We start from the raw sequence: 27,681 nt of genomic DNA on the forward strand, positions 1-27,681 counted from the left end.
AAAAAATTAACAGCAAGCAGTGTTTTAGCAGAAATTCAAAAGATATCTGAGACCAGTATTAGACGTAGATGGTATTTATAACTCTACCAGGGACTTTCCCTATATCAGTTTAGTTCAGTCGCTCAGTCATGTCCAACTCTGCAACCCCATGGGCTGCAGCACGCCAGGCTTCCCTGTCCATCACCAACTCCTGGAACTTGCTCAAACTCATGTGCATAGAGTTGGTGATGCCGTCTAGCCGTCTCATCCCTGTATAGAATATTTTCCCTATATAGAATTTTTTGAATTAATATTTTCACTGTGTACTGCAATCATGTTTAAAAAACAAAAAGCATTTTAAAAAGTCCCAGGAAAGCAAAAAATAAAAAAAGAGAGAGAGAGAGGGAGAAAGAGTAAACATTCTTGCTCATGTCCTTGTTTCCCACCTTCCTGGTTGCCGTACTACCCCATAGGCAACTGCTCTTCTCCGTTTCTTATGAATTCTACCTCAGACTGTTTGTGTAAAAACAAATGCCCTAAATTTTCACTTAGGGTGATGGAGTTTGAGAAAACATGGTATTAAACTTTAAATACTCATGTAGCATCAGAACTGTTATTAGAAACCCCACAATTAAAACAGTTATTAGAAACCTTAGCATTAGAATTAGAAGTTCTGTTTGACCAGGTCTTCATACAAACTGGGGTCATCGTGACTTTTCAAAGCACAATTTCTGGAGGATTTTCACATGCTGTCAAGCCTCCTTGGATGGTCAGATCAGAAATGCTCTTTTTCGCTAGGACTCTTGCTATTCCTAACTGCTGAAGCCACCGTTTCTCTTTAAAGGCACTGCAAGAAAACAGGACATAATTTATAAGGAGGTCCATTCTTGTCCCCATTTATAGCTAAAATGATGGAAATCTTGGGCTTATTTTATTGCTCCAGTGGCCGGTTTGTCTTGCCCTGTGAGGAGGTAAACAGGGACAAGGAATCTTTCTGAAACCGTTTCCTTGTGAATCGGTGGGAATGAAATCATCCCAAGGCAATACCAAAAGGTGAGCACTCACAGCTAGAAACAGAAAGCCACTCAATGTCATAGAATCTGTTGGGTTGAAGATTTTTTTTTTTTTTTTGGCCGTGCTATGCAACTTGCAGGAAGCTTAGTTTCTGAACTAGGGACTGAACCCACTTCCTCGGCAGCAAAAACCTGGGGTGCTAACCACTGGACCGACAGGGAATTCCCTCCTTGGTACTTTTTATCAAAATGAAACAAAACAGAACAACATGGAGAGTTCTGTTTTTATCAGGAGCGTAAGAGCCCGTCAGAAACGTCTTTGGGGATTTCCATCTATTCTCAGTTCACTCTGAACCTTCTGGACCAAACCTCCACATTTGAATCTTCACTAAGCTGGATTTCCAGGTTACATCAAGTACACTGGAATCAGACAATAAGCTGTAAGGAAGACTGTTTTCTAGGCAGACCTTGGCAATGTTCTTTGATGTGGATAAAGCTGACCCTGTCTTCTGAGGAATGAGACTCAGTCATCTCCACAGCACTCAGCTGCACTCACCACCTGAGACCCATGTTAGCACTGAATCTGAGTTAACTCAATATTCGGAGTCAACCCGCACAAGTATATTTTTGTGAAGCTAAAGATGGCATTCCTAGAGGCTTCCCTGATGGTCTCATGGCTAACTCTCTGTGCTCCCAGTGCAGGGGGCCCAGGTTCAAACCCTGGTCAGGGAACTAGATCCCACAGGCCATAACTAAAAGACTGAAGATTCTGCATGCGGCAGCTAAGACTGAGCACAGCCAAATAAATAAAAATAAATATTAAAATAAATAAATGAATGAATAATGTTTAAAAAAAAATGTGGAGTTCCTGAATGACATGTAGTCCAGCAAATGCTCTCATATGATGCCAGATGAAATGTCTGGGGTCCTGGTTTGGGAGATCACATTTCTCACACAATTGGGAACATCTAATGGACCCTCCCTGACTCAGTTCTCCTGGGTCACCACCCCGAAGGATGAGTTAGGCTCTTTCCCATCTCCTGGCTATGATACTAGCTTGAGGATGGTGGACCCCACCATGAAGATGGCATATGTCCATTTCTCACATTTCGGCCCCAGAGCTGTAACTGGTCCTTCAGCGCTCTGCGCTCAGACCACCTGGCTGCCTGGCTTGACTGCCAGCTTCAGATGGAGAGGGGTGCTTTCATGACTCCTGTAAGGGGGGACATGAGTCAAACCAGAGAGAGCTTTTCAGGGGCGTAAGCTATGCAGGTCCCCCTGTGCCCTCCACAACACACCAACAGGGGGATGTGGGATACATCCTGGGAAAGATGCTGTGAAAACAGGAGAAGACAGATGGGCAGGCAGTCAAGAGTACAAATGCAAGGAAGAGAAAAATATTGGGAAATGAGAAACGATAAGATTGGAGATAAGATTTCTATTCTCAACCTCATTGTGCGCAGTTTAGTTCACTCAGTCGAGTCTGACTCTTTGTGACCCCATGGACTGCTGCACGCCAGGCTTCCCGTCCGTCATCAACTCCCAGAGCTTGCTCAAACTCACATCCATCAAGTCAGTAATGCCACCCAACCATCTCATCCTCTGTTGTCCTCTTATCCTCCTGCCCTCAATCTTTCCCAGCATCAGGGTCTTTTGCAGTGAGTCAGCTCTTCGCATCAGGTGGCCAAAGTATTGGAGCTTCAGCATCAGTCCTTCCAGTGAATATTCAGAACTGATTTCCTTTAGGATGGACTGGTTTGATCTCCTTGCAGTCCAAGGGACTCTCAAGAGTCTTCTCCAACACCACAGTTCAAAAGCATCAATTCTTTGATGCTCAGCCTTCTTTATAGTCCAGCTCTCACATCCATACATGACCACTGGAAAAACCATAGCTTTGACTAGACAGACCTTTGTCGGCAAAGTAATGTCTCTGCTTTTTCATATGCTGTCTAGATTGGTCATAGCTTTTCTTCCAAGGAGCAAGCATCTTTTAATTTCATGGCTACAGTCACCATCTGCAGTGATTTTGGAGCCCCCAAAAATAAAGTCTGTCAAAAAATAAAAATAAAAAAAATAAAGTCTGTCACTGTTTCCATTGTTTACCCATCTATTTGCCATGAAGTGATGGGATTGGATCCCATGATCTTCATTTTTTGAATGTTGAGTTTTAAGCCAGCTTTTTCACACTCCTCTTTCACTTTCATGAAGAGGCTCTTCAATTCCTATTTGCTTTCTGCCATAAGGGTGGTGTCATCTGCATACCTGAGGTTGTTGATAATTCTTCTGGCAATCTTGATGCCAGCTTGTGCTTCATCCAGCTTGGGATTTCACATGATATACTTTGCATATAAGTTAAATAAGCAGGGGGATAATATACAGCCTTGATGTACTCCTCTCCCAATTTGGAACTGGTCCGTTTTTCCATGTCCAGTTGTAACTGTTGCTTCTTGACCTACATACAGGTTTCTCAGGAGGCAGGTAAGGTGGTCTGGTATTCCCATCTCTTTAAGAATTTTCCATTTTTTGTTGTGATCCACATAGTCAAAGTCTTTGGTGTAGTCAATGAAGCAGAAGTAGATGTTTTTCTGGAACTCTCTTGCTTTTTTGATTATCCAGCAGATGTTGGCAATTTGATCTCTGGTTCCTCTGCCTTTTCTAAATCCAGCTTGAATATCTGGAAATCCTCGGGTCACGTACTGTTGAAGTCTAGCTGGGAGAATTTTGAGCATTCTTTTGCAAGTGTATGAGATGAGTGCAATTGTGTGGTAGTTTGAGCATTCTTTGGCATTGCCTTTCTTTGGGATTGGAATGAAAACTGACCTTTTCCAGTCCTGTGGCCACTGCTGAGTTTTCCGAATTTGCTGGCATATTGAGTGCAGCACTTTCACAGCGTCATCTTTTAGGATTTGAAATAGTTCAACTGGAATTCCATCACCTCCACTAGCTTTGTTTGTAGTGATGCTTCCTAAGGCCCACTTGATTTCCCATTCCAGGATGTCTGGCTCTAGGTGAGTGGTCACACCATTGAGGTTATATGGGTCGTTAAGATCTTTCTTTGTGTAGTTCTTCTGTGTATTCTTGCCACTTCTTCTTAATATCTTCGGCTTCTGTTAGGTCCATACGGTTTCTGTCCTTTATTGTGCCCATCTTTGCATGAAGTGTTCCCTTGGTATCTCTAATTTTCTTGAAGAGATCTCTAGTCTTTCCCATTCTATTGTTTTCCTCTATTTCTTTGCATTGATCACTGAGGACGGCTTTTTATCTCTCCTTGCTATTCTTTGGAACTCTGCATTCAAATGGGTAGATCTTTCCCTTTCTCCTTTGCCTTTGGCTTCTCTTCTTTTCTCAGCTCTTTGTAAGGCCTCCTCAGGCAACCATTGTGCCTTTTTGCATTTCTTTTTCTTGGGGATGGCCTTTATCACCGCCTCCTGTACAGTGTCACGAACCTCCGTCCATAGTTCTTCAGGCTCTCTGTCTATCAGATCTAATCCCTTGAATCTGTTTGTCACTTCCACTGTGTAATCATAAGGAATTTGATTTAGGTCATACTTGAGTGGTCTATTGGTTTTCTCTACTTTCTTCAATTTAAGTCTGAATTTTGCAATAAGGAGTTCATGATCTGAGCCACAGTCAGCTCCCAGTCTTCTTTTGCTGACTGTATATAGATTCTCTGTCTTTAGCTGCAAAGAATATAATCAGTCTGATTTTGGTATTGACCATCTGGTGATGTCCATGTGTGGAGTCTTCTCTTGTGTTGTTGGAAGGTGGGGTTTGCTATGACCAGTGCGTTCTCTTGGCAAAACTCTGTTAGCCTTTGCCCTACTTCATTTTGTACTCCAAGGCCAAACTTGCCTGTTACTTCAGGTATCTCTTGATTTCCTACTTTTGCATTCCAGTACCCTGTAATGAAAAGGACATCTTTTTTGGGTGTTAGTTCTAGAAGGTCTTGTAGGTCATCATAGAACTGTTTAACTTCAGCTTCTTCAGCATTATTGGTTGGAGCATAGACTTGGATTACTGTGATATTGAATGATTTGCCTTGGAAACGAAGAGAGATCATTCTGTCATTTTTGAGATTGCATCCAAGTACTCCATTGAAGACTCCTTTGTTGACTATGAGGTCTACTCCATTTTTTCTAAGGGATTCCTTCCCAGAGAAGTAGATATAGTGGTCATCTGTATCAAATTCACCCATTTCGGTCCATTTTGGTTCACCGATTCCTAAAATGTCAATCTTCACTCTTGCCATCTTCTGTGTGACCACTTCCAATTTACCTTGATTCATGGACTTTACATTCCAGATTGCTATGCCATATTGTTCTTTACAGCATCGGCTTTTGCTTCCATCACCAGTCACATCCACAGTTTTAGGGCTAAAATTATTCTCACCAGTAGGTGGCAACAATCTAGCGGATATAAAGACAAATACAGAAAGGCCACTAAAACAGTCTAGCTTTATTTTTTCTTTCCTTCTCAAGGTACTGAGTCAGGGGGAAAGCCATTCATAAATCTATATTTCCACTGTAATCATGGCACCCAAGAATGCCTCATAAGTCGTGGATGGGTCCTGAGATCTAATTAGAGTTCTGTTTTCAGTGAAAATCAATGACCCACATATAAAAGTTTACCTTATGAAATGAATGTGCCTGAAAAATTTGCTTCTGACACACTTGTTTATGTCTTTAAATGTGATAATGGATTACTTTTTAAACTTACCTTAAATGTTAATATCAATTCTATTATCTTATCCAATATAGTTCTCCCCCAGCCTGTATATCTTATCTAGAAGTCAACAGAAGTCTTATGATTCAGTCATTTAACTGTTTTTTTCTTCCCTTCCACTTTCACTACCATCTAAGCTTCCGTTGACACTCTTGATATCTCCCAGATTGCAAGTTTCCCCCTTCTCCCTTTAATTATAATTAGCAATTCCTTTTAGTTAAAAAAAAAAAAAGGAAGCAGCAGCAACAGCAAGGGAACTTGTTCATTGATACAACTCTTCTCTTCCTGAAAATCTGATGAGTAGAATACTACATGGACGGGCCAATAAAGTCAGTTCATTTTGTCCTGAATATGAGGTTCAGTTGTGGGCCTTGAAGCTGGGGACTGATGCATTGGAACAAGCTGTATTACACCATATGGCATGTTAGGGCTTCGTGGACCATCTGTCCCCTAGAGCTGCCCTATTAAAGTCTGCTTTTGTTTGAAGAGAAAAGCTTACCTGGCCACAGCTAAGCAGTAGATGGCGTTCTCCCTTGGAGTCCTCCCACTGTGCTCTGAGAAAGATGCGAAGGAAGATCTGAGTAAAAAGTCAGCACTGGGAGTTGCATAGTAAAATGATGGGTGTGAGTAGCCCACTCTTGAAATTGGAGGGAGAGGGACTTGGGGCATATATGTGTTTTTTATGAACTTTTCTTTTTTCCTAGTCGTGGCAGTGAATTTTTTCCGGTTTTGTTGTCTTTTTTGTAGTTCAGAGAATGTGTTTGCATCTGCCGGTGGAGGAAATCTGGCTGGCTCTTCCCTTGGGTCCTGCCGTGCAGTTGCCAAAGGGGGGGCAAGTTGCCTGCTCACCGTTGGCTCCCGGAGAGGCGGCAGTTTACCCTCAGTGCCCCCTTGGGAGTCCCTGTCCGTAGCCTTCTGCCAGCTCTTGGAGGTCATTTTGGGTTTGGTGAAACCATCCACCATCACAACATCTCCAACTCTTGCCCCCAAGACCCTCGCTCCGCAAAGCTGGCCTTTATTCAGGTTGTGACTCTGAGCTCTGAGTACCCACTGTTTTATTTTAATATAAATCCTCATGGAGACTGAGATTTTCGGAAAAGAAACCGTTGACCACATTTTACTCAGTAAATACAGCACGCAGTCTTTACGCTTGTGTTTGCACGCAATGGTCAGAGGAGTTTGTCCCGCTGTGTTTCTGCAATCCAGGCACAGCACACTGCAGTTGACAAAGGCCTTCAGAATCAGCAGTTGGCCGGCTTCCGCGGCTGCATGAATGGGGCATTTAGAGACGTCTGTGTGCAGGGCTTCCTGGCACCACGCTCGGTATGGGTGCACGCCGACTGCCTCGTGGGGCCGCACACCCTGTTTCAGGGCCCATTCCGTGAGCTCAATGTACCCGTAAAAGGCGGCGATGTACAGGGCGACCCTTTTCTGGTACCTGAATGAATGAAACAAGCCAGAGCAAACAGACAAATGTAGTTTCACTAAATACCCCTGAAGCATTCTAGTTAAAATATTTATTTCTTCCTAACTTTTACCTAAAATGTTTTCAGAAAAGACCTATAGTAATATACGGGCTTCCCAGATGGGGCTAGTGGTAAAGAACCCACCTGTCAATGCAGAAGACACAAGAAATACGGGTTCGATCCCTGGGTGGGGAAGATCCCCTGGAGGATAAAATGGCAACCCACTCCAGTATTCTTGCTTGGAGAATCCCATGGCCAGAGGAGCCTGGAGGGCTACAATCCATGGGGTCACAAAGAGTCGGGACACAACTGAAGTGACTTAGCACACAATATGCAGGTTAAATCACACAGGCCCTGCTTATACACATTGTCCTACTGTGCAAATGTAAATAATTCAAACTGGTTTCTTTGGAGCAGTTTTCTTTTTTATGAAAATCAAAAGTTCAAGAAAAATATTAAGCTTTGTATTAACTGGGAAAGTGCAGGAAGGGATTCAGTCCATTTTTAGAAATTTGAACATTTTGTATGCAAACATTTGTTTGCCTTGTCCTTATTTTCTGGCTTCTCAGAGTCTCCACTGCAATCTAAACCACTAGATTGCCTCCCATCAGCGTGACCACCAGTGCCACAGTCTCCTAACTGGTCTCCCACTTCCTTCTTATCCCGCTATGGGCTTTTCCTCACGTAGTGCTTAGCAATCTTTTTTTTCCTTAAGTTGGTGGTGGCCTATGCCCTGTTCTAAATACTCTAATAGCGTCCTGCTGCAACTGAAATTCTAATGCTTCACTTTGGCCTACAAGGCCCCTGTCACCAGGACCCTGCCCATCTCTAGCATCACTTCCCACCAACTCCCCTTCTCTTCCACTGTATTATATGCTTACTGGCCTTCCTGACATCTCTATCCTTCCAATACCCCATCAGGCACAAATCAAATTATTGGTGAAGAGTGTTCAGAGAAATAAGAATTAGGGAGGCAAAACTAGACAGAGCTCTGCCGGGTATTGTCCAGATCTACTTGGACAAGGTTTACCAGACCCCATTGTAGAGACGGAGGCAAGCTCGCCTGGTATCATTGAAAATCTACTGCATAGAACTAACTCTTGTTTCTGATTACATGCTCACCACAGCATCTGTTCCTGTCTATTGGCTTCCCATGGAGTTCTCCTGAATAAGAAAGATGGTTTTCCCAGAACATGTGAGCTTCTAGGGCCCTCTGACAGTTAGAGTCTAACTAACTAGAGTTATACATGAATGCATTGGTGTTTTGGTTCATATATCAATTTATTCTGAAATTCTTTAGTGTAAGCCAGCAACTCTGAATTTGATCAATTTTCCTGATTTGGGGAGAAAAGCCTCTCCTGGGTCAACTAACTGTCCTTTGCTTTCATCCTTAACACCCATGTTGGAACTAGCGCACTCTTGTTGCTGAGACTAGTTGATTCTGCCTCTGAAACGATCTTTTCACTGTCTCTCTGTTCTCCTAGACCCGCCTCTGCTACATAAGCCTCGCTCAGGCTGCCAGTGTCTTTTGACTGCCTCTGTCCCTCACACTGCAGCCAGAGCCAACATTCGAAAATGCAGGTTGCATCATGGTCTTTCTCTACCTCCCATGTCTTCCCACCATTCGAAAGATAAAGTCCAAATTCCTTCACATTCCTACAGAAGCCTTCATGAGCTGGCCTATTCTAATCTTTCCAGCCTCTGGCCACTAGCTTCCTCTAATTCTATAATCTGCCATGTGGAACTTCTTTCAGTTTTTTAAATCTATTCTTGCCCCCTGGGTCTTTGTTCATGTGGTTCCATCTGTTTTGAAAGTGTTTGTTAAACGGTCATGTCTGACTCTTTGCGACCCCGTGGACTGTAGCCCTCCAGGCTCCTCTGTCCATGGGATTTCCCAGGCAAGAATACTGGAGTGGGTAGCCATTCCCTTCTCCAGGAGATCTTCCCAACCCAGGGACCAAACGCAGGTCTCCTGAATTGCAGGCAGATTCGTTACTACCTGACCCACCAGGAAAGCTTTCATTGGAACCTTTTAATTCTTCTCCCAACCGTGTACCTGAGTGTCAGCCCTTCAGGTTCCTTTTTAAGGGTGCTTTATCTGCTCCTGCAAGTCTAGTTGTCCATACTGTACTTCCCCACATCTTCTTGCACAACGCCCATGTCATCATGCTTTTCAGGCTGAATGGCAACAGCGGTGACACCTAACATTTATATCCTCCTTACCATGTGCCAGGCTGACCTCCAAGTCCCTTATGATATTAGTTCAGTTACTCTCTAAAGTAGTTCTGTAAGATAGGTGCTATTATTATTTGCATTGTACAGAAGAGGAAGCTGAGGTACAAGATGACTACTTGCTCACGTGTAGACAATTAAACCCTGAGGGAGCAGGGTAGGTGGGCACTTGTACCCCTGAACATTTTGCAGTTCTGTTCTTCCAAGAACTGGTTACTTGTTTTGTGTTTCTTCCACTGGACTGTAAGCTTGCTAAAGGCAGGAACCATATCTTGTTTATTGTTCATAGTACATAGTAAAGGCTCAATAGATGTTTGTTGAATGGGTGGATGAATTGCAAAAGGAGCTCTTCAGTCTCATTATTTATATTCTCTGAGCTCTTAGATTTTATTTAGAGATTAAGTGGAAACGGTTAAGTCCGTGAGCACTGGAGTAAGTTGCTGGGATCCAAAACCCAGTTGGGCCCTTTGCTAACTGTGTGATGTTGGGCAGATTCCCTAAATCAGTTTCCTTATCTGTAAAATAAGATAAAGAATAAGATTTTTGTGGGCAATCTCATAGAAATGTTCTAAGTATAAAATAAGGTAATAAATATAACAATGTCTGTTGCAACGTATTCAACAAATAGGCACTGTTGAAAGCGATGAAACGGTTCTTTGCATTCAGAGCATGAAAACAGAGTGTTATAATTATCCCCGAATGGAAATCAACTTAAATTATCTGAATATCTTGGAAAATTTCAAACGCTGGCTTTCCAGTCTGTCACCTCACATCCTCCTGTGTGGGCATCTGTAAAGTATGACTAAATCACCACACGGGGGCAGTGTTCAAAAATAGCACCCTGCATTAAAACCTAAAAGGTAGTTTATGCACCTGGGAAGCTGCCGGCTGCAGAGATAAGTTAAAATGTCCATCTGCTTCTCTGAGCCTACCCTCCTCCATTGCCCCAGCGGCACAAGCAACACTTCATGTGTGGCAAAAGTTTAAAAGCGTGCATTAAATGTAATTTGATAAGCTACAGGATAGCTTAGGAAGAGACCACGGATATTTTCAGCCAATCAATTAGCAATTAGTGGTTTTTAGAACAATGGAATGTAAGAGTGGCAAGGCACTTATTCTGGTAGCTTTTAAAAAGTGCTGTTAAAAGTCTAATATCCAAACCAGACTGAAGTCTCCCATTTAGATTGTTAGTGTGAGGAAAGCCTTCTTGAATTGCAGTTCATCACCAAAGGCTCTCAGCCCTGGTGGCATCCTTGCTGTCTTGTTCCAGAATATATCGCAATAAAAATGCCTAAGGGGAGCTTTCGTGGAGCAACACCCCAGCTAAAGAGGTCCCATGAAAGTTTAGCAAAAATTAATTAGTTTAGCATTTGCTTTATCTCGTACTTGAGGACTGGTCCTTCATTTGATAAATAGCGTTGGACTTGAAGTTTTTGTCCAAGGAGACAACCCATCAGAAACTCCTTCCATCCATCCCAGACATCCAAGCGAAGTGTTGTGCCTGTGGATAAAGAGAGGTGGAGATGGCTAGAGTCACCAGGGTTTGGTGATCAAAAAACATCTAATGATAGCTTTCTCCAAACTGGCCTGAACTAGGTGCCAAACGAAAAGTAGCCTTTGAATAAGGAGACAGGGCTGCCTAAAAGTGAGAGAGAAAGAGAGATGCTGTCTTTAGCTTAGGCCTACATTAACTTGGAAAAACTTTTTAACCTCCGTATACTTGCATTTTCTCATCTGCACGGTGAAAGCATACACTGCTGGACTTCTTTCTACAGCTCTCTTAAAGCAGTCCTGTGGACACTGATTCCTTGCTGATCTACACATCACCGTGTAGATGAAAGCTGTTATGTTGAAAGAGAAACTCAAGAAACGGTGGCAGGACATATGGACTTCTTGGGCCTTTAGCTTATGTGTGGGCTATGGGTGAAGATGAACAATCCTTGCATCGTATCCTTCACAAAACAGGAGCCATTCTGTATTATGAACATACAAGTGATATGCTCATTGCAGCTGGAGGATTTATCCCTTGTTCCACAAAAGCCTGCCTGCTCCTGGTTGTGTGACTACATTCCCTTTGTCCTTCAGGCTGGTGTTTCCCGGGAATCTTGCCTCAGGCTTCTGCTCTTTCTCTCCATGTTCCCTCAGGATAAAACCCAGTCTTGGGAACTTTCTTGGAAGTCCAGTGGTTAGAACTCCATGCTTCCACTGCAGGGGGCATGGGTTTGATCCCTGGGTGGGGAACTAAAATCCCCTGGCTGGAGTCCAAACTCCAGCCAGGCCCCTGCTCCAGCTGCGGATTCCGCCTGCCAGGGACATCACCAGCCAAAGCATCATGCTAGATCCTTGCTGTTGTGAAAGACAACCTTTGCAGTGCAGCCAGAAAGAGGAAAAATCAGAAATGGGCTCCTCCCCATCTGACCCACTCAGACCTTTCTCCCATCAGCCTGCCTCCCCTCACTCTCTTCTGGCCATTCTGACCTTTCACCTGTTCTTCAGATGCATCAAGTCCTTTTCCATCCGAGGATCGAAAGGCCTACAATTTCTTTTGCTTCAGAGGGGCTTTATCCAGTTCCACAGGGCATGTCCTTCTGACTCAGCTTTGCCTCCAACTCTGTATCCTCACAGAGGACCATCTCAGTCACCATGGCTAAAGCCATCTCTGCCACAACCCACCCTCCCCGAAACCCCTTATGCTGTGACCTTACTTGAAATTCTTCATAGTCCCTGTCATCAGTACTCGAAATCATTTTCCTTGTAAGGAGATTTTTTTTTCACGGCCTACTAGAGGGGAAGCTCCGTTAGGACTCTCCACACCACCTGCCTCTTGCTGAGTGCTCACAGATGGTCCTCTGGGAGGATACAAGTGCCCACGCCAAGTTTGCTGGCTGGCCGACAGGCCACCTCCGTGCCACTGATGGCATCATTAATCTCCCCTGAGTCCGCAAACTCCAGGCGGGCCTCCGCTCCAGCTGCAGACTGCTCCTGCCGGGGACATCAGCAGCCAAGGGGTCACGGTAGAAGCTACTGTTGTGAAAGACGACTTTTCACCCCCAACTGCTTCTCTTCCTGCCGCGTGTCTCCCTATGTGTCCCCACCATCTTCCTTCCTTGCCGCCTGAGCTGGGAACCTGGGAGTTGTTCTCCAGCCCTTCCTTTCTCTCATGCCCCCAACATCTGTACAGTCACTTGTTTCTCTTGAGTCACTCGGTCGTGTCCAGCTGTCTGTGACCCCATAGATGGTAGCCCACCAGGCTCCTCTGTCCGTGGGATTCTCCAGGCAAGAATACTGAAATGGGTTGCCATTTCCTTTTCCGGGGGATCTCCCTGACCCAGGGATTGAAGCTGTGTGTCCTGCCTGGCAGGCAGGTTCTTCACCACGGAGCCAGCTGGGAAGCTCATACAATCACTCAGACCTGACAGTTTTACTCTGTTTCCTCACCTCCATCTCAGCCAGCTCTGTCCCATTTCAGGCCTAGATAATCTCTCACCTAAATCTACCTTGAGAAGCTCCCCACAGCCTCCCTGTCTTTATTCAATTCTCTGCTTAGATGTCATCTCCTGCTCTAGCCAACCATCAACAATAACCTCTCCCCACATTACCACGCCACTCTCTATTCCCTTCTGCTTTCTTTTATAGTTCTTCATTCTATTTAAAATTGGGTATTTTTCTGCTTACTGGATGATGCATGCCCTCCCCACTGAAAAGCAAGCTTCAAGAAGTAGGAAGCTTGTTACTTTAAAAAAAAAAAAAAAGACTTTTATTTATTTGGCTTTGGTCTTAGTTGCAGCATGCAAGATCTTTAGATGTGGCATGTGAAATCTAGTCTCATGATCAGGGATCGAACCTGTGCCCCCTGCATTGGGTCTTAGCCACTGGACCACCAGGGAAATCCCTGGAAACTTGCTACTCTTGCTCACAACTCTGTGCGTGTTTTCCCAAAAGGATCCTGGCTCATGGTGGATGACCAGTAAATACTTGTTGAATGAAGTTCTGACCAACTCCTCAAACACGTTCTGGCCGTGTACTGCCCTCCTAACCCTTGTTCCTGTCCTCTATGTAATGCTTGCCTCCAAGCGAGACTCTAACTGCCTCGGTTAGGAGAGCCGAGGCCCCTGGACAGCAGATGGATTGACTGCCTTTGACTCAGTCTGATGGCCCCAGTGTTGATTGCCAAAGTGATGCTGAGGCAGTCGGTGACTAGACTCACCCACGCACATCCTCAGGCTCAGACAGGTTTACCATAAACACTTGTAGGTGAGAAAGAAGGAAAGTGGAGTATTCATAACAGCAGTCCTCTTAGAGTCACAGAAGCCTGAAGATGAGAAGGTCCACCAGGGCTTCCTTGGTGGTCCAGAGGTATAGAATTTGCAGGGTATATGGGTTCAATCTCTGATCAGGGAATTAAGATCCACATGCCTTAGGGCATCTACTGAGCCCTTGCTCTCTCCAACTAGAGAAAGCCCTCTCAAAGACCCAGCACAGCCAAAAAAAAAGAGAGAAATGTCCTATCCTAAAAGACCAGCCCGTGGAGAATTGCCTGAATTAGTGAGCTGGGAGTAGAATGTGGCTTGGAACTCATGTCTCTAGGGTTCTTTTGAATGCTTAGAAAGCCTCCTGTTTCCTCTCTTTCCTTTTTGCTTCTCCGCTCTTGCCCTCCCTGCCTCAGCTTCGCAGGCAGACACCCACACGAGTGTGTTCTTCCTGCTGATCCCTCTCCTCTGGTTTGGCCGTGGTTGTTTGTTTTGCTTTTGATCCCTCCCTTTTGAATGTTACAATCTGTAGTCTTGAAGTGGGGCTCTTCTTCCCTTACTCTTGGCTCTAGGATTTCTTGACCTTGGCCTCATTGTCCTTTGTGGGTTGATTCCTAGTTGAGGGCTTCTTCACTCACAGAGCCTGGCCTGCATTAATAGCCTCAAAGCCCCTAGCCTACCTTAACCCTCACAAGTCTGGCCTCAGCTAGGAGAACTCATTTTCTTGCTGGAGAATTATGCAATTATTCTGTAGAGATTGAGTAGCAGTTCTACAAACACACTCTAGAAATGCCTGAATAAACATTTTCCAAAACATGGATCATCCCCGACATAATAGATTTGTTTCTCTAAAGCTGCTTGCTGTATTTAAACTTTCTTATAAAATATTTGAGGACTTTCCTCACAGTCCAGTGGTTAAGACTCCCCCTTCCAATGCAGGGAGTACAGGTTTGATCCCTTGTCAGGGAGCTAAGATTCTACGTACATTGTGGCCAAAACACCAAAACATAAAAATCAAAAGCAATATGGTAACAAATTCAATAAAGACTTTAAAAATGGTCCACATCAAGAGAAAATCTTAAAATAAAATATTGGATTTCTATGACCAGCACTAGAAATAAAAGACTTTAAACACTGTACCAAGTGCATTGATGTCGTCTCCCGACTTAAGTGACTTACTATGTTTTTAATTTATGAAAATCACTCACACATGAGCATTGAAAAGCTTTAGCTTAGCACTCTACCCCAGGCCCCTTGGTCCTCCACAGTGAGGCCACACAGTCTCCATTTGAATGACCGGAACAGTCCGAATTTCAGTAGCAGAGGGTTAGTTAAGATTGCAGGCCAGCAGCTCAGAAGTTTGGTGGAAAGTTGCTCGTCCTGTTCATCCTGCTCAGATGTTGTCCTGTTCTAGTAACTTGCCTTATTCCTCCAGGCGTAAGAGACCAAGCCCGCATCTTATGCCTCAGAGCACAAGTCTCGGTATCCTACTCTACCCTTGGACTTCAGAACTGAGATCCCATCTCTGTTCTCTGAGCCTGGGACTTGGGGGATTCTTATTCTGCAGCCCGGTCTCTGGGGTTGGATTTCTCTTACATGTTGACAGAGGCTCCAGTGCCAGCAACCAGCTTGTCTCACTTCCTACCTTTTATGTCATTCGTTCATTGATTCCTGGTGGCTCAGCAGTAAAGAATCTGCCTGCCACGCAGGAGACATGCGTTGGATCTCTGGGTGGGGAAGATCCCCTAGAGAGGGAAATGACAACCCACTTGCCCGGGAAATTCCATGGACAGAGGAGCCTGGCAGGCTATAGTCTCTGGGGTCTCAAAGAGTCCAATAGGACTTGGCCACTAAATACCAAACAAGAAAACAAAAAAATGCATTGATTCATTCTCTACCCTAGTGCTGTGATTCACCTACCGGGGCCCTGCTGGATCCCCCTAAGGTTCACCTTCTGTCTTCTTCCATCTTCCCATCTGCGAATCCAGACTTACCAGCCTATTCCAGGACCCTCACCAGCAGAGTATTTTATGTGAACAAATGTTACAGGTGTTTTAACGATCAATTTCAGTTTTTTGCAGTAAAGCAGTTCTAATTTCTCAAAGATCAAAGGTGACAATGGATGGTTTTTCTCTTAATGCTTAACTTTGGAATGTCTAGCAAATTTCTAGGCGAGTTAATAAGCACCATTTATTAGATAATCCTTCCATCCCAATTGATCTTTAATGCCTCCTTTGTCACACATTAAATTCCTTCATAAGCTTAGGAATTCTGTTAGAAAATAGCAACTTATTTTTAAAGTGCTATGTTGCTCCAGAAACTACAACTAAAATTTATAACCAAAGATAAAACTAATGAGACTTAAACTTCAAGGACTATTCCTACATGAACTGTCTAATTCTTTACTCTTAATTTTTTAAAGTGGATTCCCCAAATTGTATATATTTACAAAACCTGGCTCCACCCACTGTCTACTTCCAAACCCATCTACCATGCCTAAGCTATGCAGGAAAGCAAGTGCAAGCAACAGGGCCCATTCTAGGGAATGTCTCCAGGCTCTCCCTGGGTGGTCCCCATGTCCCAAGTTCTTGGATTCCTCATGCATACTCTGGGGACAGTATTTGCCTGTCTGATTTAGGCTTTTTCTTTCTGAACGTGAAAGCCATGTCTCTGGCTTGGGTTTCCCTTAATGGAAATCAAAACAGAACACTGATCAGAACTTAAAGAGCTCAAGTAAAATAGGTATCAGTAAAGACACGGGGTTGACAGTAGACCTTGTTGGAAAGAGCCCAACCCTGAATGTGAGATGACCATTCATTACCCATGTGACCTTGAACAAGGTCACTTCACTTCTCTGAGCCTCAGTTTTCTCATATATAAAAGGAATTAAAATGGCACAGTAGGTCTCTAAGTGGCCTAACGTCTGGCTGAGGGGCCCTGGAGCCCACCTAGATTTCGAGGCCTAAGCTGACAGGACCCTTTTCTTGGAATAGTCTCTCGGATGTGATATGCTCAGTCTGGCCATGAATACCTGCCATGAGGTGTTCACAGTGAGAAGTACCAATGGCATCATTCTGTCCTGTATAGGTTGATTCAAGAAAAGGTGTATGTGTGTGTGTGTGCGCATGTGTGTGTCTATTGGACCTATATACTGTGTCACTAAAGCTGAAGTCATAAAATTACAAAATCACAAACATTGGGAAATGTTGAGCTTTGATCAAGGCTTGATAAGTTAATTCTCAGACATTCTATCACCGAAAAAGCCCTTTGTCCCTTTATTACTTATCTTCTTCTTAATGCCTGCAACCTTTCTCTCTCCATCCGGTTTATTGAAATTGCTCTCTCTGAGCTCACCAGTGACCTTTAAGCCAGATCAAAAGGTTTTTAATCATACACTGTCTTTGGTCTTTTACCAGCATCCAGCAAACTGTCTCTTCTTCATCATCTGTGACAATGCAGAGTCCCTGTTCTCCTCCCGACTCTGACAGCTGTCTGTATCATTTTCTGACTCCTGTTCTCTCTACTTACATCAGCTTCAGCACCTCCTTCTTAGAGGATCATTTTAAAGTGTGTTATCCTTGACATACCCTGAGCAAGTAATTTAAGCATATAGAATCTTTTTGTTTTCTTTAAATCTATAAAAAATTAGGGGTTGGGGGAATTCCCCAGTGGTCCCATGATTAGGATTCCATAATTCCATTGCAAGTGGGACAGGTTTGATCCTTCGTGGGGAAATAAGATCCTGCATTCCACATGGTGCAACCAAAAAAAAAAGAGGTTGGACCAGGCCATTTCTGAATTCTCTTCAATCTCTAAAGTGTCTCATCATGACCTGAGCAGCACAAGCCTGAAGAGAAGTCACCGTGATTTTCTCATTTATCCTTTGTCATTTCATTAAGTAACTAGGTCATAAGCTGCTTGAAGACAAATGCCACTTGTGGGGTATAGTGTGTGCATCCTCAGTCATGTCCGACTCTTTGCAACCCTGTGGATTGCAGCCCTTCAGGTTCCTCTGTCCACGGGGTTCTTCAGGCAAGAATACTGGGGTGGGTTGCCATGCCCTCCTCCAGGGGATCTTCCCAACCCAGGGATTGAACCTGCATTTCCTGCATTGCAGGGGGATTCTTTACCGCTGAGCCACTGGGGAAGCTCTTGAGACTGTGAGAAGGTTCTTATTTCTTATTTCTTGGTCTACAGACCCAGACAACAAAAAGAATTTTGGGTTTGTTTTTTTTTTGGCCTTGCTGGATCTTCAGTGTGGTGTGCAGGCTTCTCTAGTTGTGGTGAGCAGGCTGACTTCGTTGACCCAAAACATGTGGGGCTCTTAGTTCCTTGCATAGGAATGGAACCCGTGTCCTGCATTGGAAGGTGGACTCTTTATCTCTGGACCACCAGGGAGACCCCCCAAAGAAGGGGGGTAATTTACATAAATTTGATAATTTACATCCACACTGCACCTCTAGAGGTTTTAGTTTAGAAACACCCCCCCCCCACCCCCGTCGTGCATCTGACATCAAAGGACCCGCGGGCTGAGTCGCAGCTGCTGTCGCACGTCGCGGGGGTACCGGGGTCTGTCCGGTAGTCCGTGAGCAGGTTGCAGTCGTACATCTCCAGTCCCTCTGGGGTCCGAAGACAGAAGACACTCACGGGGAAGCCACACCTCAGAGCTATCAGTGTCCGCAGATCGGACACTTTTTTACCGAGAAGGGAAATGCCCTCCGTGATGGCCACGGTTTCCTGGGTCACCGCGTTGAACACACGGACAGTGGGCTTCTGTTCCTCCTAAAGGAAGAGAGAAGGAGAGTGCTCAGGACTCAGTCTTGTCTGGGGGTTGGGACGAGACACAAGCATCTCGGAGTGCTGCTCTCAGTGCCTCTAGCTCCCACAGCCCGGGTACTAAGGTTGCAAGCAAGAGCCAGTGAGGCGCCTTGACCTCTGGTCTGAGTCTCACACATCTGTCTGAAGACATTTGTGAGCCCTGCTGGAGTAGGATTTAGCAACTCACTCCAGTATTCTTGCCTGGAGAATCCCATGGATAGAGGAGCCTGGTGGGCTATAGTCCACGGGGTCGCAAAGCAGCGACTTATCATGGCCTTGAGACAAGTGAAGGAGACTTGGCGGGGCTTTGAGTCCCTTCTTACTTCTTACCTGTGGATCCAGATACCCAAGAGGAGTGGTGATCATATATACCCACACGCTGCTTCTGGAGGTGTTTGTTTAGTAACAGTTCCTCCATCATGATGTACTTTAGTATGGAAATACTGTGAATTCTAAACCTCAGCCAATTAAAAAAATTCTTTCTAGGAGGTTGTCTCTGGGGAGTGGGACTGAGCTCGGAGTAGGAGGAGAATTTTGCTTATCATTTTATGCTCTTCCTCTTCTGAATGGTTTGACTTTTTTGTTGTTGTTTAAAATAACTTCATGTATTTATTTTTACTGTTTTAAAAAGGGAAGTACTTGGGAAGATCCCCTGGAGAAGAAAATGGCAAAACCCACTCCAGTATTCTTGCCTGGAAAACCCCATGGACGGAGGAGCCTGGCAGGTACATACCATGGGGTCGAAAAGAGTCCCAAATGACTGACTTCACTTTCACTTTTCGCTCAATAAAAGTGACAAAAGTTTCCTTTGCTCCTTTTGTTTTGGAATCTAAGCTGGAACTCAGATATCTGAGAGTTAAGAAGGAACCTTTAGGAGAATGTTAATCTGTTAAAACCCTTAAATCAATCAGACCAGAACTACAAATGTAGCAAAAGGGGCCAATGGGGAAAGGGTGGGAAGGAAAGGTTACTAAAATGTTCCCTTTTACAACCACAACAACCGAAAAGAAACTGGCTTTACTTTCTCTTTAGCGGATTCAGGAAGATCTTGTTTTTCTTTAGCATGATGCTGCCACAGCAGATGTCAGCTCACGGAGCTGCCGCCCCGGGTCCCAGTGACCAGTTTCAAGGGCCCTGAGCAGAACTGGGAAGCTGGCCTGGCCTCCAGGTTCCCCAAGTGGCTGCTCCAGCCGGTCCCTGCTCCCTTGCCCAGCTCCTGCTCCCCTCCCCTTCTTCCTGTGAGACTCGTCCTGGGTTTCTGCAGGGACCGCTCCCTGCCCCTGGTTTATAATACGTGAAATTCGCCGTGCGCCTCCCAGATTGCCACAATGTGAGCAGCGTGCAGATATCTTTGAAGGAGCCTTGAAGGAGCAGTGTTATTGATGATCACTTGGGCTGTGGTGCTCCTATCTGAGGCCCGTTGCAGGGACTCAGGTCACTGGGAGCAGTTCAGCTCTCTCCTGCTGAACTAATCTGCAGGCAGAGCGGCTCGCTGAACTTTAAGTGCTTAGAACCATTTTCCTCAACAGCCCCTCACAAACTCCCTCAGTAAACACTGAAAAGATGTGGGAGTCACCCTTTGTCTTTCATCATGCTCCGGTTTGCCTGTGGCTCCATTAAGGCTCCTAATCCACATGCTACTTGTAGCCAGGAAGAAATTCCTATGAAATCTGAATAAAGAGATAGTGAGGAAGAGAGAAAAGTTATATTTTATGTAATAGTTATTTCTTTTATGATTACTCTGACTTCCCTAAAATTAGCCCTTGATCTGGCTTTTCATTTATATTTAGAATTAAATGCAGAATGTACAAACAAAACAGCAAAGCCCCAAATCACCCTTAACAACTAACTAACTACTATTTGATGTTTTATAAGCTTTGTTCTTGTGGGAAACCCATTTGACGTTCACTAACCCATTTTAGTGAAGGATAGGGAAACCTGGTGTGCTGTAGTCCATAGGTCACAAGGAATTGGACATGACTTAGCAACTGAACAACATTTTAAGTTCTACTGAGAACCATACCAATTGGTGATGCTTCTTCATATTGGTTTTACAGAGAAGGAGCAGGTAACTGTTGATTAACAGCAACTTGCTGACTCACCTTATCTATTTATAAAAAAGGCATTTATCTATATGATATCCCTCCCTGAATGTTCTGAACGTTGAAACACTGGTAGTTATGCCCAAAAAGTCAGATGCTGTTACATAAGCAATTCCATAAACAAGCCTTTATTGACAAATGTAAAATTAGATTTTCCACTTTACAAGCAAACCAAGGCACCATGGTAAGAGGAACACATAAAGTGTCTTAGTTTTCAATAAAGAAAACACATAGATCTATTTCGTGGATGCGTGCATGCTCAGTTGCTCAGTCACATCTGACTCTTTGCAACCGTATGGACTGTAGCCCACCAGGCTCCTCTGTCCATGGATTCTCCAGGCAAGAATACTGGACTGGGTTGCCATGCCCTCCTCCAGGGGGTCTTCCTGACCCAGGGATCAAACCTGCATTGCAGGCAAATTCTTTACTGCTGAGCCACAGGGGAAATTCTCTAAATATAATTCTGCCAGAGAAGGAGAAAATAAAGATCATTAAGAATCTGTGGAACTTGAGAGTTTTTAACTAAACTCTTCGTGTTGGCCAGTCCTGTGACTTGTAATCCTATTCTTCCTGGATTCTCTGGAGGAGTCTGTACCTCTACATTCGATTCTTGTCGTTAGTAGTTTAGAACTTTAGGGAAAGTTTAGAGTTCAGTGCAAAGGCAGCTTGTATCACTGTGATGGATGATGCTTAATCGGCAGAAGTTAGGAAGTATTCTTGTAAGTAAAACTATGAACATAGGTTGCTTTGGGGAGGGAAACTAGGGGCCAGAGGTAGGAGAGAAACTTTTATTGTATATCCTTCTGTAACATTTGAATTAAGCACCATGTGAATGTACTACCTGGTCAAAAATAAATAAAAATTTTAAATAATGAAAATAAAGTCAGTGCTTAGCTAAGTAAAAGTTTATAGTATATAATATAATATATATATATATATACACACACACACACTTAGTTTATACTATATAGTAACAAAAATGCATTATGTATATACATATTTAAAGACATGAAAGACATTTAAGAAATAACATGGAATCTAATCTGCTTAAAAATGTATTATACTACAATTTTCTGAATATTAGAGGGAGAAAAGCAGAATAAATTGTTTTTCTTTTCTTTTTTGATAATTAGGCATCTTTCAAGAGCATGAAAACAATACCTCTAAAATCAGAAACAAGAAAAGGACGCCCACTCTTATGCAACGTATTGGAAGCTCTAGTCAGAGCAATTAAACAAAAGAGAGAGAGAGATGAAAGGCATTCAAATTGGAAAGGAAGATGTAAAGCTGTCACAATTTATGGATGACTTGATTTTGTATAGAGAAAAGCCTACAAAAAAACTATTTGAAATAATAAAATTGCAGAGTACAAAATCAACTTTCAAAACTTTGTTGCAATTCTAGAGACTTCCTTGGTGGTCCCATGGTTGAGAATCCACTTTGCAATTCAGGGGATGCAAGTTCGATCCCTAGTTGGGGGACTAAGATCACACATGCCTTGGGGCAACTAAGCTCACATGCCACGAAAAGAGAACCCAAACACCACAGTGAAGATCCCCTGTGCCACAACTAAAGACCCAATGCAGCCAAATAAGTCAGTTCAGTTAAGTCGCTCAGTCGTGTCCGGCTCTTTGCAACCCCATGGACTGCAGCACGGCAGGCCTCCCTATTCACCACCAATTCCCGGAGTTTACTCAAACTCATGTCCATTGAGTCGGTGATGCCATCCAACCATCTCATCCTCTGTCGTCCCCTTCTCCTGCCCTCAATCTTTCCCAGCATCAGGGTCTTTTCAAATGAGTCAGCTCTTTGCATCAGGTGCCCAAAGTACTGGAGTTTCAGCTTCAACATCAGTCCTTCCAATAAACAGCCAGGACTGGTCTCCTTTAGGATGGACTGGTTGGATCGCCTTGCAGTCCAAGGAACTTTCAAGAGTCTTCCCCAACACCACAGTTCAAAAGCGTCTATTCTTCACGCTCAGCTTTCTTTATAGTCCAACTCTCACATCCATACATGACTACTGGAAAAACCATAGCCTTGACTAGACGGACCTTTGTTGGCAAAGTAATGTCTCTGTGTAATGCCAAATAAGTAAGTAAATATTAAAATGTTACTCTCCCAATTCATCCTACCCTCTCCTTAGCCTTCAAGAGGGAGGGGATATATATATATATACTTATGGCTGATTCATGTTGTTGTATGGCAGAAACCAACAGAACAATTACCATCCAAAGGGAAAAAAAAAAAGAACAAAGAAAACACAAGAAATCTTTTTCATTTCTAAATGCTAACAATGAACTAGCAGAAAGAGAAATTAAGAAAGCAATCCCATTTATAATCACAATGAAGAGGATAAAATACCTAGGAACAAATTTAACCACGGAGGTGAAAGACTTGTACACTGAAAACTCTAAAACACTGTTGAATGAAACTGAAGACAGCACAAATAAATGGAAAGATATCCATTAATTCTAAGAATCAACATGATTGGACCCCCGAGACTAACACAACATTGTAAATCTACTGTACTCCAATAAAGTTTTTTGAAAAGTCGACTGGTTGTGACAGAGAGTATATGGCCTACAAATCCTAAAATATTTACTATCTAACCTTCTGCAAAGAAAAAAAACAAAACAAAGCTTTGCCAGTTCTTGTGTTAAATAATTATAACTCAGCAATGTTGAAAATCCTGGCTTGAGTATGACCATGGTTTTGTAAGAGAATGTTGTTCTTGCTTAATAATACATACTTAAGTATTTAGAAAAGAAGAGTCAACATTATTAAAATGTTCATAATAACTAAAATAGTCTGCAGAGTCAGTGCAATCTCCATCGAGGGCCCAAGGCCATTTCTCACAGAACTAGAACAACAACAACAAAAAAATCCTAAAATGTATATGGAACCGCAGAAGATACTGAATAGCCAAAGCAGTTTTGAGACAGAAGAACAAAAAAGTTGAAGATATCACACATTCTGGTTTCAAATTATATTACAAAGCGATATTAATAAAAATGGCATGGTATTGGCAAAAACAGATTCATGGAATAGAATTGAGAGCTCCAAAATAAACCCACACATATATGGACAATTAATTTACATGAAAGGAGCCAAGACTATAAAATGGAGACAGGATGGCCTCTTCAATAAATGTTGAGAAAACTGGAAAACCGCATGCAAAAAAAGAAGAAGAAAGAAAGAAAAAAGAAAGAAACTAGGTCAATATCTCCTACCATGCACAAAAGTCAGCTCAAAATAGATTAAAGACTTAAATGTAGAACCTGAAACCATAAAATGTGATAGAAGAGAACATAGGCGGTATGCTCTTTGACATTAGTCTTAGCAATGTCTTTCTAGGTATGTCTCCTCAGGCAAGGGAAACAAAAGGAAAACAGTACTACACCAAACTATCGAACTAAAAAACTCATGCACAGCAAAACAGTAATTTAGAAAGATATATGTACCCCCACCTGTGTTCATCACAGCATCATTTACCATCGCCGAGATATGGAAGCAACCGAAATGCCCATCAACAAAAGAATGGATAAAGAAGATGTGGTGTGTATATATATACATGTGTGTGTGTGTGTGTGTGTGTGGTTGGGTGTACAATGGAACTACTTAGCCATAAAATGATTAAATCTTGCCATTTACAACGTGATGGACCCAGAGGATTTTATGCTAAGTAAAGTCAGACAGATGGAGAAAGACAAATATCATATGATTTCACTCCACGTGGAATATAAAAAGCAAACTAGCAACACCAAAAAAATGAACAAATCAAACCAAAAAGTAGATTCAGCGAACAGAGTAGTGGTTAGCAAACAGGAAGAAGTGAGGGTAAAGGAGTGAGACATGGGTAAAGGGGATCAGTGGTACAGAGATGAATGGAAACTAAATTTCTAGTGACAAGCATGCTATAGAGTTTGTGGAAGTAGAAATACGATATTGTATGCATAAAAATTATATACTATTATAAACAAATGTTGTGGCAATGAAAAAGAAACTTTAAAAATACATGAACAAATGCTTGTAAGATATTAAAAACACATGTAAAAACGTGGTCTTTTTATTTACCTAGATGGGGATCAAACAATGTTTATTTTTCTGTGACTTATCTTTACTACATAATAGTAGATATTTTAGAATATTCCTTTTAAAAATAGACTTCCCACTTCGTCTATCAGTAAAATACATGAAAACAAAAAGAGTTAGCTTTAGCTACCATTAACATTTTCTAAATGCTAACTATGAAAAAATTAGTGCCCCATTTAGCACAGAATATGTACTTTACTATGTTCCTTGAGTTTGGTATTTTCATATGGAGTAGAGAACTAGTACTGAATACTATTTCTATCCTAGAGAGCAACTCTTACATTGCTTGTCTCTTTGAGAAATTTTTAAAAGTTAAGGATCCTTCACCCAAAAAGTCTCCATGTACATAGTTTTGCATGTTTTGCCATTTTAGGGTTTTGTTCTTAAAGCCCAGCCACAGACCCCAAATTAAGCACCACTGATTACGGACAGTATAAATGGAAAATGCTGTCTCCGTTTGTATGTACAGCTAATTCATGCATGGCTGTGCTGATGGATTTGAGTGTAGAAACTGCCCCTTCATTTTTATTATTGCGGAGAATTTCTTCCCTCTCCTCATTCCCATCATCCGTTGTAAGCCCAAAGAAGTGACTTAACTTTCTCTCTCTCACATCAGTATTCCAGATCTGCTCCTCGGTCTTGCTCTCATATTGGTTTACGGGTTGCTCTGTGATGACTATTTTGGGGCAGGCAACTTAGGGGGAAAGAGGAGGGAAGGGGAAAAGGAGCCAGTGAGGGCACTTTATCCAGTCTCCATGCCTTGCTTCACCTTCCTGCATGGATTTTTGCCTGAGACTGGTTTTACAAGTGAAAGAGCGGGGAAGGCGAGAAGAGAAAACCTCTTCCTAAGTTATGAAATCACTTTGGTTGAATTATCCATAAGTTTACCCAAAATGAAGTAGACATCTTAGACAAATGTTACTCTGTTCATCCATCATACCTTAACAAAGCATTTGAGAGTTGAACAAAATGATATTCCAACGTCAGCAAGACTCCAGCTGTCCTTTAGAGCTGCTCCAGCATACGTCAGCTCCAGATACCTCCTGCCTTGTTCATCTTCAGAGAGAGGAATGTGGAAATAATCCTTTAAAATCAATAGCATATTATGAAGACAGCACATCTCTACATTACTAGACCAGCCACGTAATCTCTTTTCTTTTACACTTTCCACTGAGTATTATAAAATTGTTTGGGAGAGAAGGAAGAAGTCTTAGACAGGGGTTCTTAACCTGGAGTCTTTATACATTCCCAAAAGTTTATGGATAGAATTTAGATGGGGAAAACTATATTTTGTCTTTAACTCCAAATAAAATTGGAATTTTCCTTTTGTATGTAGGCAACAAACTAAAGTAGCCGTAATTGCCTGTTCCTGTGACTTTGTCACCAGTAGAAATCACAGATAGCTTCATATATCATTATAGTTGCTGCAGATATCTCAAAATATTTCTACTGGTCTCCTTTGAAACTGTAATAGTTGTGAGACACACTGCAAACGCTTGTTGCCGTGTTAATAAGGAAACCCACGTGTCACCGATTTGTTCTCTAATTTTTGAAAATCATATTCCAATATAACTGGTTTCCTTTTTGTGGATATGCATTTTATTTAATGCATGTAAGAAGGAGTCCATAGGCTTCACCAGACTGTCTGAGGGATCCATGACACGTAAAGGTTAAGAGCCTCTATGCTAGAAGATCTAGATTTTAGAGATCATAGTAATTACTAAATATCATATAACTATGATTCAATAAATGCTCCTCAGCAAATGGGAATAAATCATCCCCAGTTAAATACCGTTTGATGGTCAGTTCCTAAATATTTGTCTTAATTTCCCACTTTAGAGTGAGTGTTTATAAGAAACTTTTAAGAAAAGTACTGCACCCAAATTATTTCTTGTTCTGGCTCGGTGATCCAGGTTAAATGGTCAGCCTCTCTGAACTGCAGTTATTCCTGGATGCAAAATGAGACTGTAGCCCCAGAGTCCCCTCCACATCCCAAGTCCTTTGGTTCTTTATAGTTGCTTGCTCAACACACAGGCCATTGTCTGATAACTGGCCTGTTCTACTTGCCCAGCCTAGAGTTAGTATTTTGTTTTTCTCCTTTTATGAAGAATTGCAATAATACTATCTGGCCAATGCACAGACTTATGAATCTTATAAAGAGAAGTTAAACTTTTTTTTCCCCTGAGAATTTTCCTGTCTAACATATTTATAGTTAATATCATCCAACAAATGATTATGTAAGCAAACAATGATATTTTCAAGTAGTTTTACTTCCCTGTTTGCTAAAAATGTACCCAATAGTCTCTTTACCCCACATACAGTTTAAACGTCACTGCGTAGTTAAAATTAATACACATCTTAGTGGCACAGGGACAAAGTACGTACCTTTATCATCAGCTTGACAGCCTCCACAGTTTCATCTGCTGAAACATCAAACGGTTCAAAAGATCCCTCAAAGGCTATGAAAATTCTCATTTTCTCAAAAGAAGAAGCTTTTCCCCACAGTTCTACTGCATAGCTGGGAGAATCCCAATTCACAGTTAAAAACGACGGCCGGGGCCGCTGTTACTGTCCAGCCTCAGAGGCGAGCTGAGAGAAAGTGGAGCGCGCAGCCGTGCGGTACCACAGTCGCGGGTGACGCTGGCCGCAGCTCCGGTGGAGGAAATCTATCTCTGCCGATGGCGTTAGTCAGCAGTCCTCTCTTACGGAAAGCAGCATGCTTGACAACGGTTGAGGCAAGTGTGAACAGGTGTCAAGCATGTAACACAAAAATGTCACATGAATTCTAATTTGTGATGTGACCACCATCCACTGACCCTTGAATCCAGATTCGCCCAAGTGCAACTGATCAAATGACCCTTTGAAAGAGATATTTGATTGGGATACTTTGGCACAGAGTAAAGCAAAACAGCGTTGATCTTCCTGAATGTGACCATCCTGGAAGCTCTCTGTAAATAACTCGGAGCTGAAGCGTTCTGGTTTCCATAACAACTTTGTGTACTTGCTC

At 42.8% G+C, this 27,681-nt stretch overlaps 1 protein-coding gene and 1 long non-coding RNA gene across 2 annotated transcripts in view; one reads left to right on the plus strand and one right to left on the minus strand.

The window, feature by feature from the left end:
- The window catches only part of LOC133074153 (uncharacterized), a 30,014-nt gene extending 8,054 nt beyond the window's left edge, over positions 1 to 21,960 (plus strand). The window contains exons 3-4 of the long non-coding RNA XR_009697088.1: positions 19,112 to 19,205; positions 21,716 to 21,960. This is a non-coding gene — a long non-coding RNA (uncharacterized LOC133074153). The remainder of the gene's footprint in view (positions 1 to 19,111; positions 19,206 to 21,715) is intronic.
- ANKUB1 (ankyrin repeat and ubiquitin domain containing 1) lies at positions 697 to 27,149 on the minus strand. The gene is made up of 6 exons (XM_061168088.1): positions 27,060 to 27,149; positions 25,615 to 25,758; positions 18,228 to 18,444; positions 10,799 to 10,913; positions 6,214 to 7,152; positions 697 to 826 (listed from the first exon to the last, which is right to left on the minus strand). Exons 1-6 carry the CDS (start codon positions 27,147 to 27,149, stop codon positions 697 to 699), a joined length of 1,635 nt encoding a protein of 544 aa, XP_061024071.1.
- Between the last annotated feature and the right edge of the window lie 532 nt (positions 27,150 to 27,681).

Source organism: Dama dama, chromosome 19, assembly GCF_033118175.1.
Source record: "Dama dama isolate Ldn47 chromosome 19, ASM3311817v1, whole genome shotgun sequence".
Lineage (NCBI taxonomy): Eukaryota > Metazoa > Chordata > Mammalia > Artiodactyla > Cervidae > Dama > Dama dama.

What these genes read in the sequence shown, in the direction of transcription:
- ANKUB1 (XM_061168088.1), bottom strand. Translation starts at nt 27,149, where the DNA reads ATGAGAATTTTCATAGCCTTTGAGGGATCTTTTGAACCGTTTGATGTT. An exon ending in GGACTACCGGACAGACCCCG is followed by an intron (nt 10,914 to 18,227) that starts GTACCCCCGCGA and finishes CTTTATCCACAG; the next exon opens with GCACAACACTTCGCTTGGAT. An exon ending in AATGAAGGACCAGTCCTCAA is followed by an intron (nt 7,153 to 10,798) that starts GTACGAGATAAA and finishes TCATTCATTCAG; the next exon opens with GTACCAGAAAAGGGTCGCCC.